The sequence below is a fragment of the Oncorhynchus masou genome, chromosome 18 (assembly GCF_036934945.1).
Source record: "Oncorhynchus masou masou isolate Uvic2021 chromosome 18, UVic_Omas_1.1, whole genome shotgun sequence".
Lineage (NCBI taxonomy): Eukaryota > Metazoa > Chordata > Actinopteri > Salmoniformes > Salmonidae > Oncorhynchus > Oncorhynchus masou.
This window is the reverse complement of record NC_088229.1, coordinates 64,515,490-64,535,740: the sequence shown is the minus strand read 5'-3', so window position 1 is coordinate 64,535,740 and position 20,251 is coordinate 64,515,490. Positions and strand designations below refer to the sequence as shown.

At 41.5% G+C, this 20,251-nt stretch overlaps 1 protein-coding gene across 2 annotated transcripts; it reads right to left on the bottom strand.

The window, feature by feature from the left end:
* Window positions 1-1,570: 1,570 nt before the first annotated feature.
* LOC135505113 (cone cGMP-specific 3',5'-cyclic phosphodiesterase subunit alpha'-like) lies at window positions 1,571-12,604 on the bottom strand. Of its 2 annotated transcripts, none has more exons than XM_064924209.1 (22): window positions 12,085-12,604; window positions 10,828-10,980; window positions 10,377-10,466; window positions 8,398-8,538; window positions 8,179-8,253; window positions 7,995-8,062; window positions 7,810-7,876; window positions 7,440-7,487; window positions 7,107-7,256; window positions 6,758-6,901; window positions 6,599-6,664; window positions 6,265-6,411; window positions 5,659-5,766; window positions 5,014-5,123; window positions 4,542-4,629; window positions 4,305-4,405; window positions 4,087-4,194; window positions 3,835-3,898; window positions 3,605-3,679; window positions 3,396-3,479; window positions 2,896-3,040; window positions 1,571-1,644 (listed from the first exon to the last, which is right to left on the bottom strand). In XM_064924209.1, exons 1-22 carry the CDS (start codon window positions 12,544-12,546, stop codon window positions 1,595-1,597), a joined length of 2,544 nt encoding a protein of 847 aa, XP_064780281.1. In that variant the 5' UTR covers window positions 12,547-12,604; the 3' UTR covers window positions 1,571-1,594. The 2 variants fall into 2 exon arrangements, with proteins under 2 accessions (XP_064780281.1, XP_064780282.1); XM_064924210.1 differs by having other exon boundaries at window positions 1,595-1,641.
* Between the last annotated feature and the right edge of the window lie 7,647 nt (window positions 12,605-20,251).

Sequence of the window (20,251 nt, the reverse complement as noted above, 5' to 3'; positions counted from 1 at the left end):
CTCTTGGTTGACAGGGCACGTTGCATAAGCAAAGAATCAAACTTTGCCTGCATTGTTTCCTGCTTACAGCCACTGCCTCCGCAGACGCCTCAGTCACCTGTCACAGTAGGTCGAAAGGAGATGTCTCGGCAGGACTTGAAAGGAGTTCTTTTTATGGGAACCCCATTGCAATTCAATCGGGTTCATCAATGAACTTTCTCACTGTTGCATAAGTACATTTTACACAGGTCCCCGAATGGTCAAACAAAGAAAAGAAGGACTTTGGCCTGCCTGAGACCACATTGGAGGCTGGTACTCCATCAAACAAACATGATGGCCCTCACAAACAGAAAGATATGATAAGACTTCGGTAGCCTGCTTGATCTACAGTAAGTAGGGTATTTAAAGTTTAAAGCTGTGCAGATCTCAAAAGCTGTCTGGCAAGCAAACTCAATCCCATCAAATCATCTTATGGTCAGGTACTTGAAGACACACGAACCTGATAAAACATTTCCGAGGCTTGCCTCCTAGTAACAAGCAAATTGTAGATTTAATTTGTACATATTTTACATACATTTCCTACGTGATGAACTACATTGTTTTGGAGAATGCACATACATAATAGCATAATCTATATTTTTGAAAGATTACTGCATTTCAATATGATACACATATGTATAAATAGCAAGTAATATGTATATTACATTTTCAAGTTATTGGGAAAATGTTGTGCAGTTTAAAATTGTACACAGTTTGCAATGGATACCTGATGCTCAAACGTGACTTCTAACCAGATCATCAGTTCATACGATCTAAAGACTCTTAAAATACATCAAGTAGAAAATCTGACAAACAATCCAAAAATATACATTTAGCATATTAACACAAATATACCTTCACAAGGCTCAGAAGAGTGTGCACGTTTTCAGCATTGCTGCTATATTAACCTTCGGTAAAGTCAATTGTCACTTGCTAAAACACAGTAGCAAGTTTACCTTTTAAGCTTGAGTTATGGGAAGAAGCGTGTGCTCTTACAGCACAGCATTCTAAAGGAGCAGTGTCTGTCTCTCTCTTTCTACAGAGTTTGTGTTATCATTTGTACTCATTTTTTTGTAAAAAAAATCTTGAGATGTGTATATAAGATATTTAGCAGTATTCCTGTTCTCATAAAACAGCTCAGTTATAAAAGTTTGTCCACTGAACTCACCCTCATATCTTTATGGGCCATCAGAGTATGGATAAAAATGTACAGCTAATTATTTCCCCGAGCAGAATGTGTCTCAATAAATAGTATTTAAATACAGTATATGCCATTTGGAAGATGTTAAGATGTAATGTTTGTTTCATTACATAGATGATGTTAGTTGTCGATTAAGTAGTACCTATAGTAAGTTATCTGTAAAAGATATGCTCTACTTTAACTGTGCTGTCCAGATATGGTAATGCTCCAAATGCTGGTACATCTGTGTTGATCCATCAGGATTGGCTTATCAAGTCCTGAGAATGAGGGGAAGCGATCGAGTCTGTCCACAAAGGGATACAACTTCAAACTGACTGCCTGCTGCGCCTAGGGATCCTCCGCCACACGGCAAGGGCAGAGGCACACTCCAGGGGGTTAGGCAATGGTGCAGGTCTTGGATTTTCCCCCCTCTGGGACCTCATCTGCTGTTTAATCAGAAAACCAGACAGCAGGACAGTTAGCCAGCAAGTAGCAACACAGCAAGACAGCAATGACATGCATAGCAAGACAAATCAAATCAAAAGTTTGATTGATTTGATTTAATAGCAAGACAGGAAGCAGCAATATAAACAGTAAGAAGACTGTCTCAGTTTGTCTACTTAGGTAACCTCAACACCAAGGTTAGGTAACTTTGTGGCCTGGATGACCACTGGAGCCTTGGCTAGTGTATGCATTGACAAGCCTCAGGCACTGTGTCTAAAATAATGGTACTTACTGGTGTGGATATTTCACTGGAGATTGTACAATAGCATTCCCTTTAATTCTAATTCAATTCTTGAATTAGAATTGGCCACACCCCACAGGAAGCAGAATTTGAATTGAATTTGAATTAAAGAGGAAATCAGCAGTTGAAACAATAACAAAGCGTATTCCCCGCCCCTGTTTCGGTAAAAAGCTGAGGGGATGGGGCTGGAGAAATGTTACCACTCATAGACAGTGCTATGGATGAAAGGACTGACCATCCACAATATCAAAATTATACTTTTAACTATGGTTTGAGGCTATATAGTGTTTGTTTACATGTACTTTGTTTACAAACATTGCCGTAAAGCAGGCTTATTTGGGTTCTGATTGGGTACGACAGTTGAACTAAGCTTATGAGGCATTTATAAGTTATATTCTTCAAGAATCAGTGGGTACATCTCATTTAGAAGACATAAAATGCATGTAGCAACTGCAGATTTATCCTTTAAAGGAAGTATATTTAATTAAATGAAATTAAAATGGTTAATTCCTTCTACCCGTCATTACACTGAGTATACAAAACAAACATTAAGGACACCTTCCTAATATTGAGTTACACACATATAAAATCATGTCTCAATTGTTTCAAGGCTTAAAAATCATTCTTTAACCTGTCTCCACACCATCTACACTCATTGAAGTATATTTAACAAGTGACATCAATAAAGGATCATATCTTTCACCTGGATTCACCTGGTCAGTCATGGAAAGAGCAGGTGTTCTTAATGTTTTGTACACTCTGGGTAAATCACTCTTATCTAATAATAAATGTTTATTTTGACATATGGCGTCCAATATTATGTAAACATAAAACGTCTTAAATTCAATTAAAAATAGAACTTCAATTCATGGCTTGAATTGAAATAAATTCCAAATTCCAAACTGACTCCAACCCTGATTTCTTTGAGACTTGAATGTATTTCAAATGTCACCTGGTGGTGCCTCAAGCTTCTTTTTCTCTTCCTCGATGGCCGCCATCTTGGCGGCGTGGATGTCGGCCAGCTCTTTCCAGTTCTTTAGGTTGATGTTCAGCCCATCAAACATGGGGGTGATCTCTACGTGGAACCTTGAGAATTCCTGCACACAAGTAGGCCCCATTTATCGCAAGCATTCACATATCCGGGACTGTCACTCAGCCTGACATCTTCCTTTACGGTGCAAACATTCCTGCCGGGGAGTTTATCTGGTGCACACTTAGAGATAAATACGCCCACTAGGCTCTCAGGTGGTCTAAACTGGACGGCCCTGTCACAGAAGTTGATATTGATAGTTCACAGAGAAACTGATATCATCTATTTTTATAAGGATGAATACGTTTCCAAAATGAAAAAGACAAATACCACAAGCTGATTTCTTTCTCATCGATCCCAATGAATTAAGACACACACAAAAAAATAGGGCTTGGTTGAATTTCAACCAGCCAGGCAGTTACCTTGTACACGAACGCACACACAAACTGAATGAAACCACACTGCATCTTGGGTAACTCCGCCGCACAGTTTCTGTCCATCATGGGCTGAGGAGCAATGAACGGGATGGAGTAAGATCAACACAAACAGAGAACTAACATATGTTCAGTGATTACTCTATAAACATCTATTGTAAATAGAGTAGAGTTTTTTTCCCCCCTCACAAACTCACAATGGGTTGCTGATCGAGAACGGTCCTTTCCAAGTCACCTTGCTCCCAGAACTCAGCTGCGACCATAAGAGCCACCTATGAGGTGGAGAATTTGCAGCAAAGAATGTATTAGTACTAATCTGCACCTCGGAGCTTCCTGTGGTCTATATTGTTTGGAGGAAATGGAAAAAGGGATTTTGTTTTCCTGTGTTGTTTTGTTTCATGACATGGTGGACAGATATAGCACCCACCTTGCTCTGGACATCCCATGGTTTGGTGATGGCAGACAAGTCACAACCTGTCATCATCATGGCCCTGACACACAAGAAGGGACAGTACTATTAGAGGAATTATTCCAGAATTATACAAGAATATTCATTAATGTTATACAAGCAACCATAAACTGTGGCAATGTGCACTTTAAGAAAAGTGGCCAACTGCCTCAAGTTTGCAATCGCGTAGCAAACCCCCAAAATGGAGGACTGAAGAACATTCCTACTCACATGATAATTTCCTTCCTGATTGGGTTGTTGGAAATATGATCGATTTTATCCTTCTCGGTTTCCATTGGCTCAGTGGCGTTCACAATGTTCTGGAACATTGTTCTTTTTCTGGGGGCCAGACCAACAGTCAAATTAGCAGTTTGCACATGATAGATGATACTGATTCAGTATATTAAGAAGCAGCTATATCAGAGATAACAACAATTGTAAAAACCCACTTGAAGTACAAGGCCAGATCAGTGGCAATGATGCAGACGTCAAACAAGTGCTGTACAGTCTCAAACTGACGCTTCTGGAGATTCACAAAGATGTTCAGGCTCTGAAGGAGGAGCAGAGAAAAATGTAAGTTCAACTCCCGCAATTGCCTTGTGTACAAACACTGGCCAAGCGTAGTGCACTCTATAGGGAATAGGGTGCCATTTGGGACACAGAAACTGGAGTCAGGCGTCTCTAACCTCCTCTGCCATGAGCGTCTTGCTATACTCCAAATGGTGCCTCTCCATGATGGAGGATCCGTGTAGTTTGGCTAAAGGCGATCCACTCCTGCAGGTCAGAGGGGTAACACCCAATCGTTAGACCCCAAACGGCACATTCCAAACCAATAACAGATAACTAAACTGTGTGCTTCGAGTGCAGGTTGGCATTTTTCCCCCGTCATGCATTTTGTTCTGACAGCAGCTCTGCAGAGTGGTCGCTATCTGGCACAAAGTCATAAAATCTGATTTTAAACCGAACCCTAACCTTAACCCTAACCTTACCCACACTGCTAACCCTAATGCCTAACCCTTATACAATATAACCAGTTTTGACTTTGCAGCTGGTCTATCTAAGGGGAACTCGCTCAGTTCTGCCTCCAAGACAAGACTCATGACAATAAACGTCAATCTGCGCTTTGAATGCTCATAGGTAAACGGAGGGGGTTCTTACTTTGTCTGGTATAAGTTGTTGGTCCCCCGGTGGTCAATATCGTGGCAGAATGCAGCGGCCACCATGGCAAAGGCATCCAGGTCAGAGTAATATTTCCTCAACCTGCCAGTCTGGGAAGCAAAAGTGCTGATCCATTATATTTTCTCTTATTGTTTTTCTACTTCACAAACAACATCACACAAAAAAACGATCCATTTTCAAACAAAATGGGAGGGGTGGGGTGATCGATCCATTATCAAACAAAATGGGAGGGGTGAGGTGATCGATCCATTATCAAACAAAATGGGAGGGGTGGGGTGATCGATCCATTATCAAACAAAATGGGAGGGGTGAGGTGATCGATCCATTATCAAACAAAATGGGAGGGGTGAGGTGATCGATCCATTATCAAACAAAATGGGAGGGGTGGGGTGATCGATCTATTATCAAACAGAATGAGAGGGGTGGGGTGAACGATCCATTATCAAACAGTTGGCCCACCTCCCTGACCTACATTAGTGGGCAGCCATTGGTTGGCAGCATCACTGTCTCTAAACAAACATGAACTTTTAACTACTTCTTTTGGTGAGGTTATGCACCGTCATTCTGTAAATCGATGTAGGTATCAGGTGATAGTACTGGTGCTGTAGGAGTAAAGGGACTCACCTGTAGAAGACAGAACATGGTCTGGCCCACGTTGAAGCCGTGTCTCCAGTTGTGGTAGGTGATGTCACGGTAACCTTTCCGGACAGTGTACATCCATCGCGTGAGGGTCTGGTTGTACATTTGAAAAGGAAACACTATGACATGAGGGATATTTTACCAATGATCTGTTTGTCACGTTTACCATGAGCTACAGTACATGTACATATTACCTCAACTACCTCGTATCCCTGCACATTGTCTCCAGGACCTTGTATATAGCCTCGTTATTGTTATTTTATTGTTGCTATTTTCTATTCTATTTGCTCATTTCCTTACTTTTTAACTCTGCACTAATGGGAAAGGGCTCGTAAGTAAGCATATCACGGTAAAGTCTACACCTGTTGTATTCGGTGCATGTGACAAAATAACATCTGATTTGATTTGTATGAGCAAACCAGTAAGACATAGCCTAGTAGTTTGACAAAAGGAATGTATTGAGTCATGTACATTTTATACATTGCAATGCATTCTGGAGACATTTACTGTATAATGCTGAGGTTACAACTAAATCTAAACTACATTCAAATAAACATGATTGCTTTACTAGCCAGGGGCTTCAGGACTGACCTCTGCTGGCACTTTGAACTTCTCCACCACGTTCAGCTCAAAGAAGCAGCGAATCCCGCACATGATGAGGCCGTGCTCAGTCACAGGGAAGTCACTGAAGGAGAACAGGAGCAGGTCGACGTCTATGGCCACAGGACAATTTGATCTCTACACAAGGGCAAATGAATAACCAAATATCTATTAACTGCTGAGTCCACTTTCACAGGCAGTGTTATTAACTTCATGTTCTGTGTTCGGTATCATGGCCTTGTCCAAGGTGATCCCTCACACCACTCTGCCACATTATCATGGTGTTTCTACCCACTTTCACTGACAGCCTGAAACATGATCCTACCAAGAGTTTGTACATCTCTTTCTGGTCACAGTCCTCTGGATCCGCATCAAACTTTTCCTTTGTGTTCTGTGGAAAGAGAAAATGTACGTCCCGTGAGGCTAGTTTCCTCTGTGAATCTCCACGGTCTATGTCTAAGATCTAACATGTCTCAAGTCTCACCAGGATACTCTGCATTTCTGTGTTGGTGCATCTAGTCTGGCACATGAGCATCTCCTGGGCGATGTCCTTTCTCCACTCCATTCTGTTCAGTCTGTCGTACGTGTCGCAGTTCAACACCGACCATCCCAGGAACTGGGTGAGGGCCTGGAACAATGCAGACAGGTCTTTACCACCTCATACATTCACAACCCATGACAGGAATGATGAGAGAAGTGGTTGATATGACTGATAGAGAGAAAAGGAGAGAGAGAGAGAGCATGCAAAAGAGAGAGAGAGAAAGAGAGAGAAAGAGAGAGAAAGTGCGAGAGTGTGAGAGAGAGCGAGAGAGAGTGGATGTCTGTGCACTTACCTCAGTGATCTGTTCGTCGTGCTCGTCGAATGGTTTACCATCTTTCCTGTTGAAGAAAGTGGCAATACCCACAATTTCTTCCTTTTTGTTGACGATGGGAAGGGACAAGACGTTCTTGATGACGAAACCTGACTCATCCACAGCCTCTTTCTGAAAGACAAAACGGCATGAAGTCGATTAGTAAACGCTTTGAGAAGGATCCCTAGATTATTGCGTTTTAGCGATACAACACCAATCTGAGGGCTGGTGGTCGTCTTCAAATAGCACATGTTGCTGATGACTTGATATATTGTAACACCAAGGTCATCCTATACTCAATACCATAGTCCTTACCTGGAATGTGAAGTACTCATCAGCGGCAACATTCATCATGTTACAAATCTACAGCGGAAGAAGAAGAGGACATATTTAAGTCCAATCACTCCTTTTTCGCAATCAAATGTTTTTTTGTGTTTTTTTTCGGAATAATATTGCCAGCAAACATGAATACATACATACAAAATTAAGTTACACCCCCACCCCCATCCCAATCAATCCGAGGACCTGAGGGATCAAATTAAATAAACATACATGGATCAATAAATAAATAACAGTCAAATCACTCTCAAAAGTCTCCAATGTACAGTTGGCCCTACATGCGTGAGGATAGTATATGGTCTGTGGTTAATGTATGGACTACATGCACTCTTTCACATCAACTTACATAGCCGTTCTCTGACACGTAAGTGGGGAGCCCACTCACCAGGGCCCAGTGGTCAATAGGAGGACCCCTACATGAAACAGAGGGAGTAAGACAGTGAGTGATGTATTTTGGTACCTTCAGACCTTTTGGTTACTTCAGAAAGCATAATAATGAGTGATTTATGACAAGAAGCTACTGATACTTACGGTATAACTTTGATTTCCTCTTTGGGTCCTTCTAAGAGATAGTCGATGATCTTGTAGAAGATGACTTCCTGCAAATGCACAGGACAACATTCACTGGCTGTGATGATGTAATAGACAAGGCAGTAGAGAAAAGAGCAGAGTGCTTAGAGAGAATCATATCAAAGGAAATTGGATGCTTACTTACCCTTCCGTCGGGGGTCTTTGGTCCGCTGTATGGCGGTACGTCTCCCAGCTTCACTGGCCACTCATCGTAGAACTCCTGCAAGAAGAGAGGGAAGACATTAAACAGGACTTCAGTGTTCCCATTTAGAAACCACAGAGGGAGCAGATCCAAAATGGCGGCCATTTCAAGACAGTGACAAAACAGCAATATGCCTTAGCATATTATACACTAGTAACAAACCTTCTCTTTGGTCATGTCCAAGAGACCCACGGAGTATCTTTCACAATTGAGGTAGATTCTCACAGTGTACAGAGCTTTGTGGAACTGTCTCTCAATGTCTGTCAACTCTTCAAATACTTTGCTGGCAGACCACAGAAGGACCTAGTGAAACAAGGGGAGAATAATAGATGTTGTTTTTGATGGGGAAACTGGTATAATGGTTAAGTCATGGATTGCATGGTAAAACACGGTTTTCCAGGAAACTTTAACTGATATAAAGGTATAGTATGATGATCATTGATACACAGTGCATTCGGAAAGTATTCCGACCCCTTGACTTTTTCCACATTTTGTTACGTTACAGCCTTATTCTAAAATTGATTCAATTGTTTTGTTTTTTCCTCATCAATCTACACACACTAGCCCATAATGACAAAGAAAAACAGTTTTTTTTAGAAATGGTTTTGCAAATATATATATATATATATATATATATAAAAAAAACCTGAAATATCACATTTGCATAATAAGTACTCAGACCCTTTACTCAGTACTTTGTTGAAGCACCTTTGGCAGCAATTACTGCCTCGAGTCTCTTGGGTGTGACGCTACAAGCTTGGCACATCTATATTTGGGGAGTTTCTCCCATTCTTCTCTGCAGATCCTCTCAAGCTCCGTCAGGTTGCTGCACAGCTATTTTCAGGTATCTTCAGAGATGTTCGATCGGGTTCAAGTCCGGGCTCTGGCTGGACCACTCAAGGACATTCAGAGACTTGTCCTGAAGCCACTCTTGCGTTGTCTTGGTTGTGTACTTAGGATCGATGTCCTGTTGGAAAGTGAACCTTCACCCCAGTCTGAGGTCCTGAGCACTCTGGAACAGGTTTTCATCAAGGATCTCTCTGTACTTTTCTCTGTTCGTCTTTCCCTTGATCCTGACTAGTCTCCCAGTCCCTGCCGCTGAAAAACATCCCCCCAGCATGATGCTGCCCCCACCATGCTTCACTGTAGGGATGGTGCCAAGTTTCCTCCAGACGTGATGCTTTGCATTCAGACCAAAGAGCTCAATCTTGGTTTCAGACCAGATAATCTTGTTTCTCACTTTCTGAGAGTCCTTTAGGTGCCCTTTTGACAAACTCCAAATGGGCTGTATGTGCCTTTTGCTGAGGAGTGGCTTCCATCTGGCCACTCAACCATAAAGGCCTGATTGGTGGAGTGCTGCAGAGATGGTTGTCCTTCTGGAAAAACCCATTGGGTTATTGGTTACCTCCCTGACCAAGGCCCTTCTCTCCTGATTGCTCAGTTTGGCCGGGCAGCCAGCTATAGGAAGAGCTTCCAAACTTCTTTCATTTAAGAATGATGGAGGCTACTGTTTTCTGGGGACCTTCAACGCTGTAAAAATGTTTTTTTGGTACACTTTTCCAGATCTGTGCCTCGACACAATCCCGTCTCAAACCCCATGGCTTGGTTTTTGCTCTGACATGCACTGTCAACTGTGGTACCTTATGTAGACAGGTGTGTGCCTTTCCAAATCATGTCCAATCAGTTGAATTAACCACAAGTGGACTCCAATCAAGTTGTAGAAACATCACAAGGATGATCAATGGAAACGGGATGCACCTGAGCTCAATTTCGAGTCTCATAGCAAAGGGTCTGAATACTTATGGTAATCAGGTATTTCTGTTTTTTAAATATTTAATACAATTGCAAACATTTCTAAAAACCTGTTTTCGTCATTATGGGGTAATGTGTGTAGATTGATGAGGATAAAAAAAAAATCAATTTTAGAGTAAGGCTGTAACGTAACAAAATGTGGAAAAGAGGAAGTGATCTGAATACTTCCTGAATGCAGTGTATGACTGATACATCACACCACTCTTCATATTCTTCAAACACTAATAGCAAATTGCCTCGGTGAACTTTGTCTTTATATTCAAGGGCCAGCATGATTGACACAGTTGATGACAGCTCATGTTGAATGGTGGGATACACTGGGTTCTTACCTGACCTTTCCTGGATTCCACGTTGAACATGTATGCAGTGTGATGCTGCGTGGCAATGACTTGGGCAAAGACCAAGTACTTGTTCCAGAGCTGAGAACCAAATCAGATTAAATCAATTCTCAGTTCAGCAAATAGGCATTCATCTGATGCGATGTCCTCCAGACTACTGATGCCATATACCCCTCACACCGTGCTAACAATGAATATGCAGTATTGCCACCTCTCTTGATCTAGAGAGTCCCTGGTCGTTTTATTGCATTATTAGCATTTATTTTAAAGTAATATTGATTATTAGGGCAATGTAGGCTATACAGTGTATGTATATGTCATGTATCATGTGAATTGTGCTATTGTGTATTAATCGTATGGTTTTTGAAAGGTATTTTCATAAAGACTAATACTGAGAAACCTTTCTAAGACTGGTATTTGCTTTTGAGAGCTCAGGACTTACTTCCTCATCGGCTTTTGAGAATTCTTCAGCCCCAATTTTGTTTAGTGCCATGGCAACACCAAGGCAATCCTTATCAGCCATCATGGGGAATGTGAGCATGTTTTTGGTTTTGTATCCTGTCTGCTTGTCCACAAAGTCACTGAAGCGGTTATTCTGGAAGTGAAATAAAGTATATTGGATCAAGACATTAGCCGCGTTCACACTGCAATAAGCCCAGGGCTAACAGCCTCCTTCGCCCTGAATTAAGAGAATGCCGTGTGTAAAGGTCCACTGAGCACACAGTCACGAGACAAAACACGCACCTCTGCTTGCCATGGTTTTTAGAACCTGCACATTATGGATGTCATTGAAATGCCACAATTCTATTACCATTATCTCGAGAGTAATAAGAATGCTTTTCAAATCACTGAAAATATCATGGGCTAATCAAAGGAGGCAAATTATGGGCATCTTCTGGCTAACAATGCCCAGATTGAACCCCTACTTGAATTCTGTAGTTAGTGTATACATTCAGTAGGGTGTTCATGCAGAAATATATATTGTCCAATTACAACATTTATCTTCAGTCATCCCCAGTTTAACATAAACAGTTTTGCAATCATAAAACTGGACATTTCTGTTTTGAATATGATAAAATATGAAATGAACTAAAGAATAAAATACTATGTAGATAAATTAATGTAGGCCTATGCAATTAATTCATGACAAATTAACCAGAATAAAGAGTTTCATGGCTTCTGGAGGCAAAAGGGATTTTCTGCACTATATAGAGGGATAACAACCATGACACATGGGCCAGATTAACATTTAAAGTGCATCCCTTATTCAATGATACATGTAACTTCACTGCATACTTTGTGAAAGGAACTAATCAAGGTTTGCATTGGTCAGACTTCAGGACTCAGATAATCAATTCCAGACAGACGACTATAGGCAACACCTTCAAAAAATTCCATGAAAGTGAATTTAACAAAAATAGATGACACAGAGAACAGACATGGATGAACACTTTGTACTTCTTTCATTATCTTCTCAAATCTACATACGTTCAAATGTCAAACTTATGTGTGAAACAAATGACTTAAAAACAAAAATGTTTTATCCAACGTCTTCATTTATCTGACAAGAACAGTGTGCATACAGGACAAGTGTGAACACATTGGGATTGCTTTTGGTAACATTTTACGCCCGCTTTGGCGCGTGTACCCGTTTTATATGTGCTTTGGCGCATGGGCACCTGCTGACAATGACACTCACCTTTGTAACATCCGGAATGTTGTGCATCTTTTTGGAGTGCGCTGTGTATCCAACTACACCCATATCGGTTGGAAACACAATCTCACTAGCGGGGTTGACAAGGTTTTCTTCGTATTTGGAGGTAGGGGTGACATTGAAGAGCGTCGTTGTAAGCTCAGGTATTCCATTTCTAGCTCGAAGACCAAAGTAACTGCACCGGTCTGCGTTCAAAATCAAGCAAACTCTCTGCAGGACCTTGTGCAATACCTTTTCCATAACTATTTGCGATTGCATTTCTTTGACCAGGTCATAGATGATGTTGGCCTCCTGAATTTGGGAGACATCTTTGAAGGAAGATTGATCTTTGAGATTTTCTGCGAACGTTGTCGCTATCACTTCCGGGCTCAACTTTTTGTCAAAGTACTCTTTGGCGAACTGGGGATTGTTCTCCAGGTACTTCTCCACACTATCCTTGTCTCCCATTTTGAATTGTTCTCGTTTGCCTCCCTTCTCTCACAGACGCATCACCCGGAAAAGTCGCAAGGTGTAAACGGTGGGTAGTTAGTGGCCTCCGTTTGCACCGACCTGCATCCTCTGCTGTGGTGCTGGACCTTTACTCTGCTACAAGCTGACAGAATGTAGTGGCTTACAGACTGAAAGGATAAGAGGGCCCTCTAATTAATGTGACATCATGACATTAAAGCCCTAAGCTTTCTTAACCTGCAAATCCCAACACAGATCATTTTATATTGGACAATCCAATCTGAGTCAAGCAGGGCAGGTTGTTTTGTCGCGCTATCTCCCTACTGCAGCTGTGGTAGAGAATGTTCAATTTGGGACAAAATTGTTGACTCATCAAATATATTATCCACCCAATATTCCCACTTGTGTAGAAAGTAGTTGGACAGTTGACCTTAAGGAACCACTCTTCAGTTCTCCACTATAGTTCCAAGCAAACATTTGAGAAAGGTTTGTGGAGGGGTCATGCAAGTAATAGCTGGTCCCAGCCTCCCCACCACAGAATTCTCTCTCACAGGGATTTGTTTTCATAAGAATCGCCCTACCTGTATTTACAGTCAAAGTGAAGACAAATGCCAAGTAGGTAGGTTAAATGCATCAGTGAAGCATTTCAAAAAGGAGCTAAATTAAACGAGTTCCCTCTGTAATGTCTTTGACCAGTCCATGTTTGTCTTGGTAGGATCCAGTGTGGTAAACATACAGTGGAACAAAAGGCACCTGGGACAAGTATTTTTATGGATGTGTGCATACCACCCCACTAAAACATTGATAAACCTACTGCATTACGTCAACAGTGTTGGGAGAAGTGCTTGATCTTAATGACCTCAATCTCACTGTCATAGGGCAGTCTGGAAGCCTTGCAAAGTGAGGAGAATCAGAGTTCTGAGAAAGATGGTCCTATTGTAACCCTATCACACAGTCTGGCAAGGCAGGACAGGGAGAGTTTCTCTGTCTATTTTCACATGTGGGATTAAGACTGGCCCATAATGTGTTTACGGGGAACAATGGGTCTTTCTCTCTCCCAGCCAACACAGCAAGCCACTGAATTCTAGTCAGAGAGCAAGGCAATAAAAGATCTGTATCAATGGGACTTGGCAGTCTAAATCCCTTATTAAGTAAAAGTGATTAGTGGGATGTCCTCCCTGACAGAGAAGGAGAGAGATGGGGCCTGGCCTGGTACAGTGGAATGGATTAGTCACATGGACACCCTACCTAGGAGTTAATCTCATGAAGAAAGCCATGTGGTAATAACGTCGCTGGCTGCAATGAGACAAATAGGGAAACAACAATAGACTAGATACATAAAGTCTGCAATCAATTTGGATTGGTTGTGTTCAAAAAGTGGTCCCATTCCATCAAACCCCACGGTCTGTCATTGCAGTAGTGTGTGAACCGGCTGCTGCCTCTCAGTTATGTTCGGGTCAACAGACTCCAAGTGAAGAACAAGCAGCACTGTGTCCAGAAAGGCAGCCACACCAACCCGGTGACTTGTGTTGATATAAAACATGTGGAGGACTTTCCCTCGATCACCATCTGCTACTGATTAATCAGCCTATCATCACCTTTCCACACTGTAGATCCCTGATCGGATGCTGCTTGGCGAAGATCGTTGTGGTTGGTTGTAAACAAACTTCACAGGTGACTGTAACCTACCTGATGGATTGGACAGTTGGGGGTGTACCACAAAGTTACAAAACACCTCATAAATTTACAAAACATTCATAATACGCTTTGTCCTGCCCCCTAAAGATAATTTATATACAGTGGAGAGAACAAGTATTTGATACACTGCCGATTTTGCAGGTTTTCCTACTTACAAAGCATGTAGAGGTCTGTAATTTTTATCATAGGTACACTTCAACTGTGAGAGACAGAATCTAAAACAAAAATCCAGAAAATCACATTGTATGATTTTTAAGTAATTAATTTGCATTTTATTGCATGACATAAGTATTTGATACATCAGAAAAGCAGAACTTAATATTTGATACAGAAATCTTTGTTTGCAATTACAGAGATCATACGTTTCCTGTAGTTCTTGACCAGGTTTGCACACACTGCAGCAGGGATTTTGGCCCACTCCATACAGACCTTCTCCAGATCCTTCAGGTTTCGGGGCTGTCACTGGACAATACAGACTTTCAGCTCTCTCCAAAGATTTTCTATTGGGTTCAGGTCTGGAGACTAGCTAGGCCACTCCAGGACCTTGAGATGCTTCTTACGGAGCCACTCCTTAGTTGCCCTGGCTGTGTGTTTCGGGTCGTGGTCATGCTGGAAGACTCAGCCACGACCCATCTTCAATGCTCTTACTGATGGAAGGAGGTTGTTGGCCAAGATCTCGTGATACATGGCCCCCTCCATCCTCCCCTCAATACAGTGCAGTCGTCCTGTCCCCTTTGCAGAAAAGCATCCCCAAATAATGATGTTTCCACCTCCATGCTTCACGGTTGGGATGGTGTTCTTGGGGTTGTACTCGTCCTTTTTCTTCCTCCAAACATGGCTAGTGGAAAAAGCTCTATATTTGTCTCATCAGAACACATGACCTTCTCCCATTCCTCCTCTGGATTATCCAGATGGTCATTGGCAAACATCTGACGGGCCCGGACATGCGCTGGCTTGAGCAGGGGGACCTTGCGTGCGCTGCAGGATTTTAATCCATGACGGCGTAGTGTGTTACTAATGGTTTTCTTTGAGACTGTGGTCCCAGCTCTCTTCAGGTCATTGACCAGGTCCTGCCGTGTAGTTCTGGGCTGATCCCTCACCTTCCTCATGATCATTGATGCCTCACGAGGTGAGATCTTGCATGGAGCCCCAGACCGAGGGTGATTGAACTTCTTCCATTTTCTAATAATTGTGCCAACAGTTGTTGCCTTCTCACCAAGCTGTTTGCCTATTGTCCTGTAGCCCATCCCAGCCTTGTGCAGGTCTACAATTTTATCCCTGATGTCCTTACACAGCTCTCTGATCTTGGCCATTGTGGAGAGGTTGGAGTCTGTTGGATTGAGTGTGTGGACAGATGTCTTTTATACAGGTAACAAGTTCAAACAGGTGCAGTTAATACAGGTAATGAGTGGAGAACAGGAGGGCTTCTTAAAGAAAAACTAACATGTTTGTGAGAGCCGGAATTCTTACTGGTTGGTAGGTGATCAAATACTTATGTTATGCAATAAAATGCAAATTAATTACTTAAAAATCATACAATGTGATTTTCTGGATTTTTGTTTTAGATTCCGTCTCTCACAGTTCAAGTGTACCTATGATAAATAATTACAGACCTTTACATGCTCTGTAAGTAGAAAAACCTGCAAAATCGGCAGTGTATCAAATACATGTTTTCCCCACTGTATATATACAGTGCATTTGGAAAATATTCAGACCCCTTGACTTTTTCCACATTTTGTTACGTTACAGCCTTATTCTAAAATGGATAAAATAGTTTCCCCCCACCCCTCGTTTATCTACACACAATACCCAATAATGACAAAACAAAAACAGGTCTATATACAGTTTGCACATTTATAACCCCCCCCCCACCTCCTGAAAAATCACATTTACATAAGTATTCAGACCCTTTACTCATTACTATGTTGAAGCCCATTTGGCAGCGATTACAGCCTCGAGCCTTTTTGCGTATGAGACGGTAAGTTGGACAGACCTGTATTTGGGGAGTTTCTCACATTCTTCTCTGTAGATCTTCTTAAGCTCTGTCAGGTTGGATGGGGAGCATCGCTGCACAGATATTTTCAGGTCTCTACAGAGATGTTCAATTGGGTTCAAATCCACACTCTGGCTGGGCCAGTCAAAGACATTCAGAGACTTGTCCTGAAGCCACTTCAGCCTTGTCTTGGCTGTGTGCTTAGGGTCGTTGTCCTGTTGGAAGATGAACCTTCACCCCAGTCTGAGGTCCTGAGCGCTCTGGAGCAGGTTTTCATCAAGAATCTCTCTGTACTTTGCTCCGTTCATCTTTCACTTGATCCTGACTAGTCTCCCAGTCCCTGGGGATGGTGCCAGGTTTTCTCCAGATGTGACGCTTGGCATTCAGGCCAAAGAGTTAAATCTTGGTTTCATCAGACAAGATACTTTTTTTTCTCATAGACTGAGAGTCCTTTAGGTGCCTTTTAGCAAACTCCAAGTGGGCTGTGATGTGCCTTTTACTGAGGAGTGGCTTCCATCTGGCCATTCTACCATAAAGGCCTGATTGGTGGAGTGCTGCAGAGATGGTTGGCCTTCTGGAAGGTTCTCCTATCTCTACAGAGGAACTCTGGAGCTCTGGCAGAGTGTCCATCGGGTTCTTGGTCACCTCCCTGACCAAAGCCCTTATCCTTCAGTTGCTCAGTTGGCTCAGTTCAAATCTTATTCCATTTAAGAATGATGGAGGCCACTGGCTTCTTGGGGTCCGTCAATGCTGCAGAAATGTTTTGGTACCCTTCCCCAGATCTGTGCCTTGACACAATCCTGTTTTGTAGCTATACAGATAATTCCTTCGACCGCATGGCTTGGTTTTTGCTCTGACATGCACTGCCAACTGTGGTACCTTATGTAGATAGGTGTGTGCCTTTCCAAATCATGTCCAATCAATTGAATTTACCACAGGTGGACTCCAATCAAGTTGTAGAAACATCTCAAGGATGATCAATGGAAACAGGATGCACCTGAGCTCTATTTAGAGTTTCATAGCAAAGAATCTGAATAGATATGTAAATAAGGTATTTTTGTTTTGTTTTTTATATACATTTGTAAACATTTCTAAAAACCTATTTTCACTTTGTCATTATGGGGTATTGTGTGTAGATTGATGAGGAAACATGTAATTTAATCAATTTTAGATTAAGGCTGTAACACAACATAATGTGGAAAAAGGGAAGGGGTCTGAACACTTTCCGAATGGACTGTATATACAGTCAATTGCAGCCCAAGTAACAGACACATCTCAACATCAAATGTTCAGAGGAGACTGTGTGAATCAGGCCTTCATGGTTGAATTGCTGCAAAGAAATCACTACTAAAGGACAGCAATAATAATAATAAGAGACTTGCTTGGGCCAAGAAACACGAGCAATGGACATTAGACTGTTGGAAATCTGTCCTTTGTTCTGAAGACTTCAAATTTGAGATTTTTGATTCCAATCGCCGTGTTTGTGAGATGCAGAGTAGGATGAGCTCCGTATGTGTGGTTCGCACCGTGAAGCATGGAGAAGGTGTGATGGTGTGGGGGTCCATTGCTGGTGACATGGTCTGTGATTTATTTAGAATTGATTTAGAATTCAAGGTCCACTTAACCAGCATGGCCACCACAACATTCTGCAGCAATACGCCATCCCATCTGGTTTATGCTTAGTGGGACAATAATTTGTTCTCCAACAGGACAATGGCCGAACACACCTGCAGGCTGTGTAAGGACTATTTGACCAAGAAGGAGAATGATGGAGTGTTGCATCAGATGACCTGACCTTCACAATCACCCGACCGCAACCCATTTGATTTGGGATGAGGTGGACCGCAGAGTGAAGGACAAGCAGGCAACAAGTGCTCAGCATATGTGGAAACTCCTTCAAGACGGTTGTAAATGCATTCCAGGTTGAGAGAATGCCTAGTGTGTGCAAAGCTGACCAACTCAATTTATTGATTTCATATATTTTTTTAATCCTTATTTTACCAGGTAAGTTGACTGAGAACACGTTCCCATTTACAGCAACAACCTGGGGAATAGTTACAGGGGAGAGGAGCGGTATGAATGAGCCAGTTGTAAGGCAAAGGGTGGCTACTTTGAAGAATCTAAAATATATTCAGATTTTTATAAACACTTTTTGGTTACTACATGATAATTTAATAGTTATGATGTTTTCACTATTATTCTACAATGTAGAAAATAGTAAAAATAAAGAAAAACCCTCGAATGAATAGGTGTATCCAAACTTTTGACTGGTACTGTATATACATATATACTGTAGTTTGAAATACTATGTTACATGTCCAGCAGATAAAAATCTAACTTTTTCCTGACTCTGGTACTGGTCCAGCCATTCTTTGGGGCAACTTGTGCTTTTTGCTGTTTAGCCGTGCCAAGTTACATAAGACATATGTTTGGCTTTTCCGAGTTTCCTTTTCTGGGGTGCTGGACCCTTGGGTGACAGTTATATAGTCCTAGAAAGAAAAACAAATGTCTACCTGGAATGCTTACTGGCAGCTTTAAACTATAAATCAAGGTTTTATGGCCATAAAAGTAAGTGCCTGTAGCCTCATTTACTGTATATGGCCTTTTCATAACACTTTGCATACAGCCTGCAGGTATAATGCTTTATATCTTGTTTTCGTGTATGAGCCTTTTATAATGTCCTATGGTATTTGCTGGTGTGGTATGATCAATGGAATACAACTATTGATTCATTCTGTTTGATCACTCACTGAAATGTTTTTCTCTTTGATATTGATTGCATAGCAAACTAGAAGTCAATGTTCTTTTCTCCACAGGATGTCATATACAGGATAGGATCTATTATAGATTTATCTAACATTGAGCAATAAAATAATATTTAACATGATTGCCTAACATGGCTTTCGAGTGAAAAGTGAAAAATGTTAAAGGCCCAGTGCAGTCAAAAACGACATGTCCTGTGTTTTATAAATATTTCCACACTATGAGGTTGGAATGATACTGTGAAATTGTGAAAATTGCCTTTTTGCCTTTTTGGCTGTTTGAAAAGGCCGCCTGAAATGTCTGCCTGTTTTGGAGAGATGGAGTTTTGGCTTTCCATGGTGACATAACCATGCGGTAAATTAATTAATAGACCAATAATAAAGAGAGTTCCAAACATCTCTGCCAATAACAGCTAACTTTCAGTTTTCCCCTCCCCACTCAGACCACTCCCAGACAGTCCGAGCAAAATTATTACTTGAGAAATTGCTGTTTGCCAAAAAGCTATTTTTGTTTATTTTTGACCATTAAATTTCAACCAATCACAGTAAGGTACTTAATTGTTACCCAAAAATGATTCGATGTTGGGATAAAAACGGTTGCATTGAACCTTTAAGAAAAGTCGAGTAATGACATCCCACTGGGCACATAGGTCAGTTCAACAGCTAGTTTTAATTTACATTTGGTTGAGTTATCAAGTAACATAAATTCAACATGAATTCATAGTGAAATCAACAAGTGAAGTCATCATGCCATTGGATTTAGGGTGAAAAAAGACAAAATTCCCTTACGTTGATTACTTTTTTCAACACCAATCACTTTTCCACATTGATTCAACATCATGACCTTGACATTTTTGTTGAAACGACATGGAAACAACATTGATTCAACCAGTTTTTGCCCAGTGGGATGAGACGAACCAGAAGTAACATATTGTAGTTGTTCCAGGGGGAAAAAGCGAGCTGAAACATTTCTTTCACAGTCTGGATCTGGATGTTAACCTGGGGCTCGTACTGCCGAAGCAGAACATTTCACGGTTAGTGATTGATAGTGAGTATGTATAACGTATAGTATTCCAGATATGCTCTTGCCTTTACCCACAACAGATGTTTTATAAGGCAGCAAAAACACATTTTTGGGACTGGGGTCAAATGTGCAGAACACATCTGGACAAAATGGGAGTCTTGGTTGGAGTTACGTAATGTTTTCCCAATTGGTTAGGGGCTGTCTCACATCTGTTGTTGTTCTTACTCA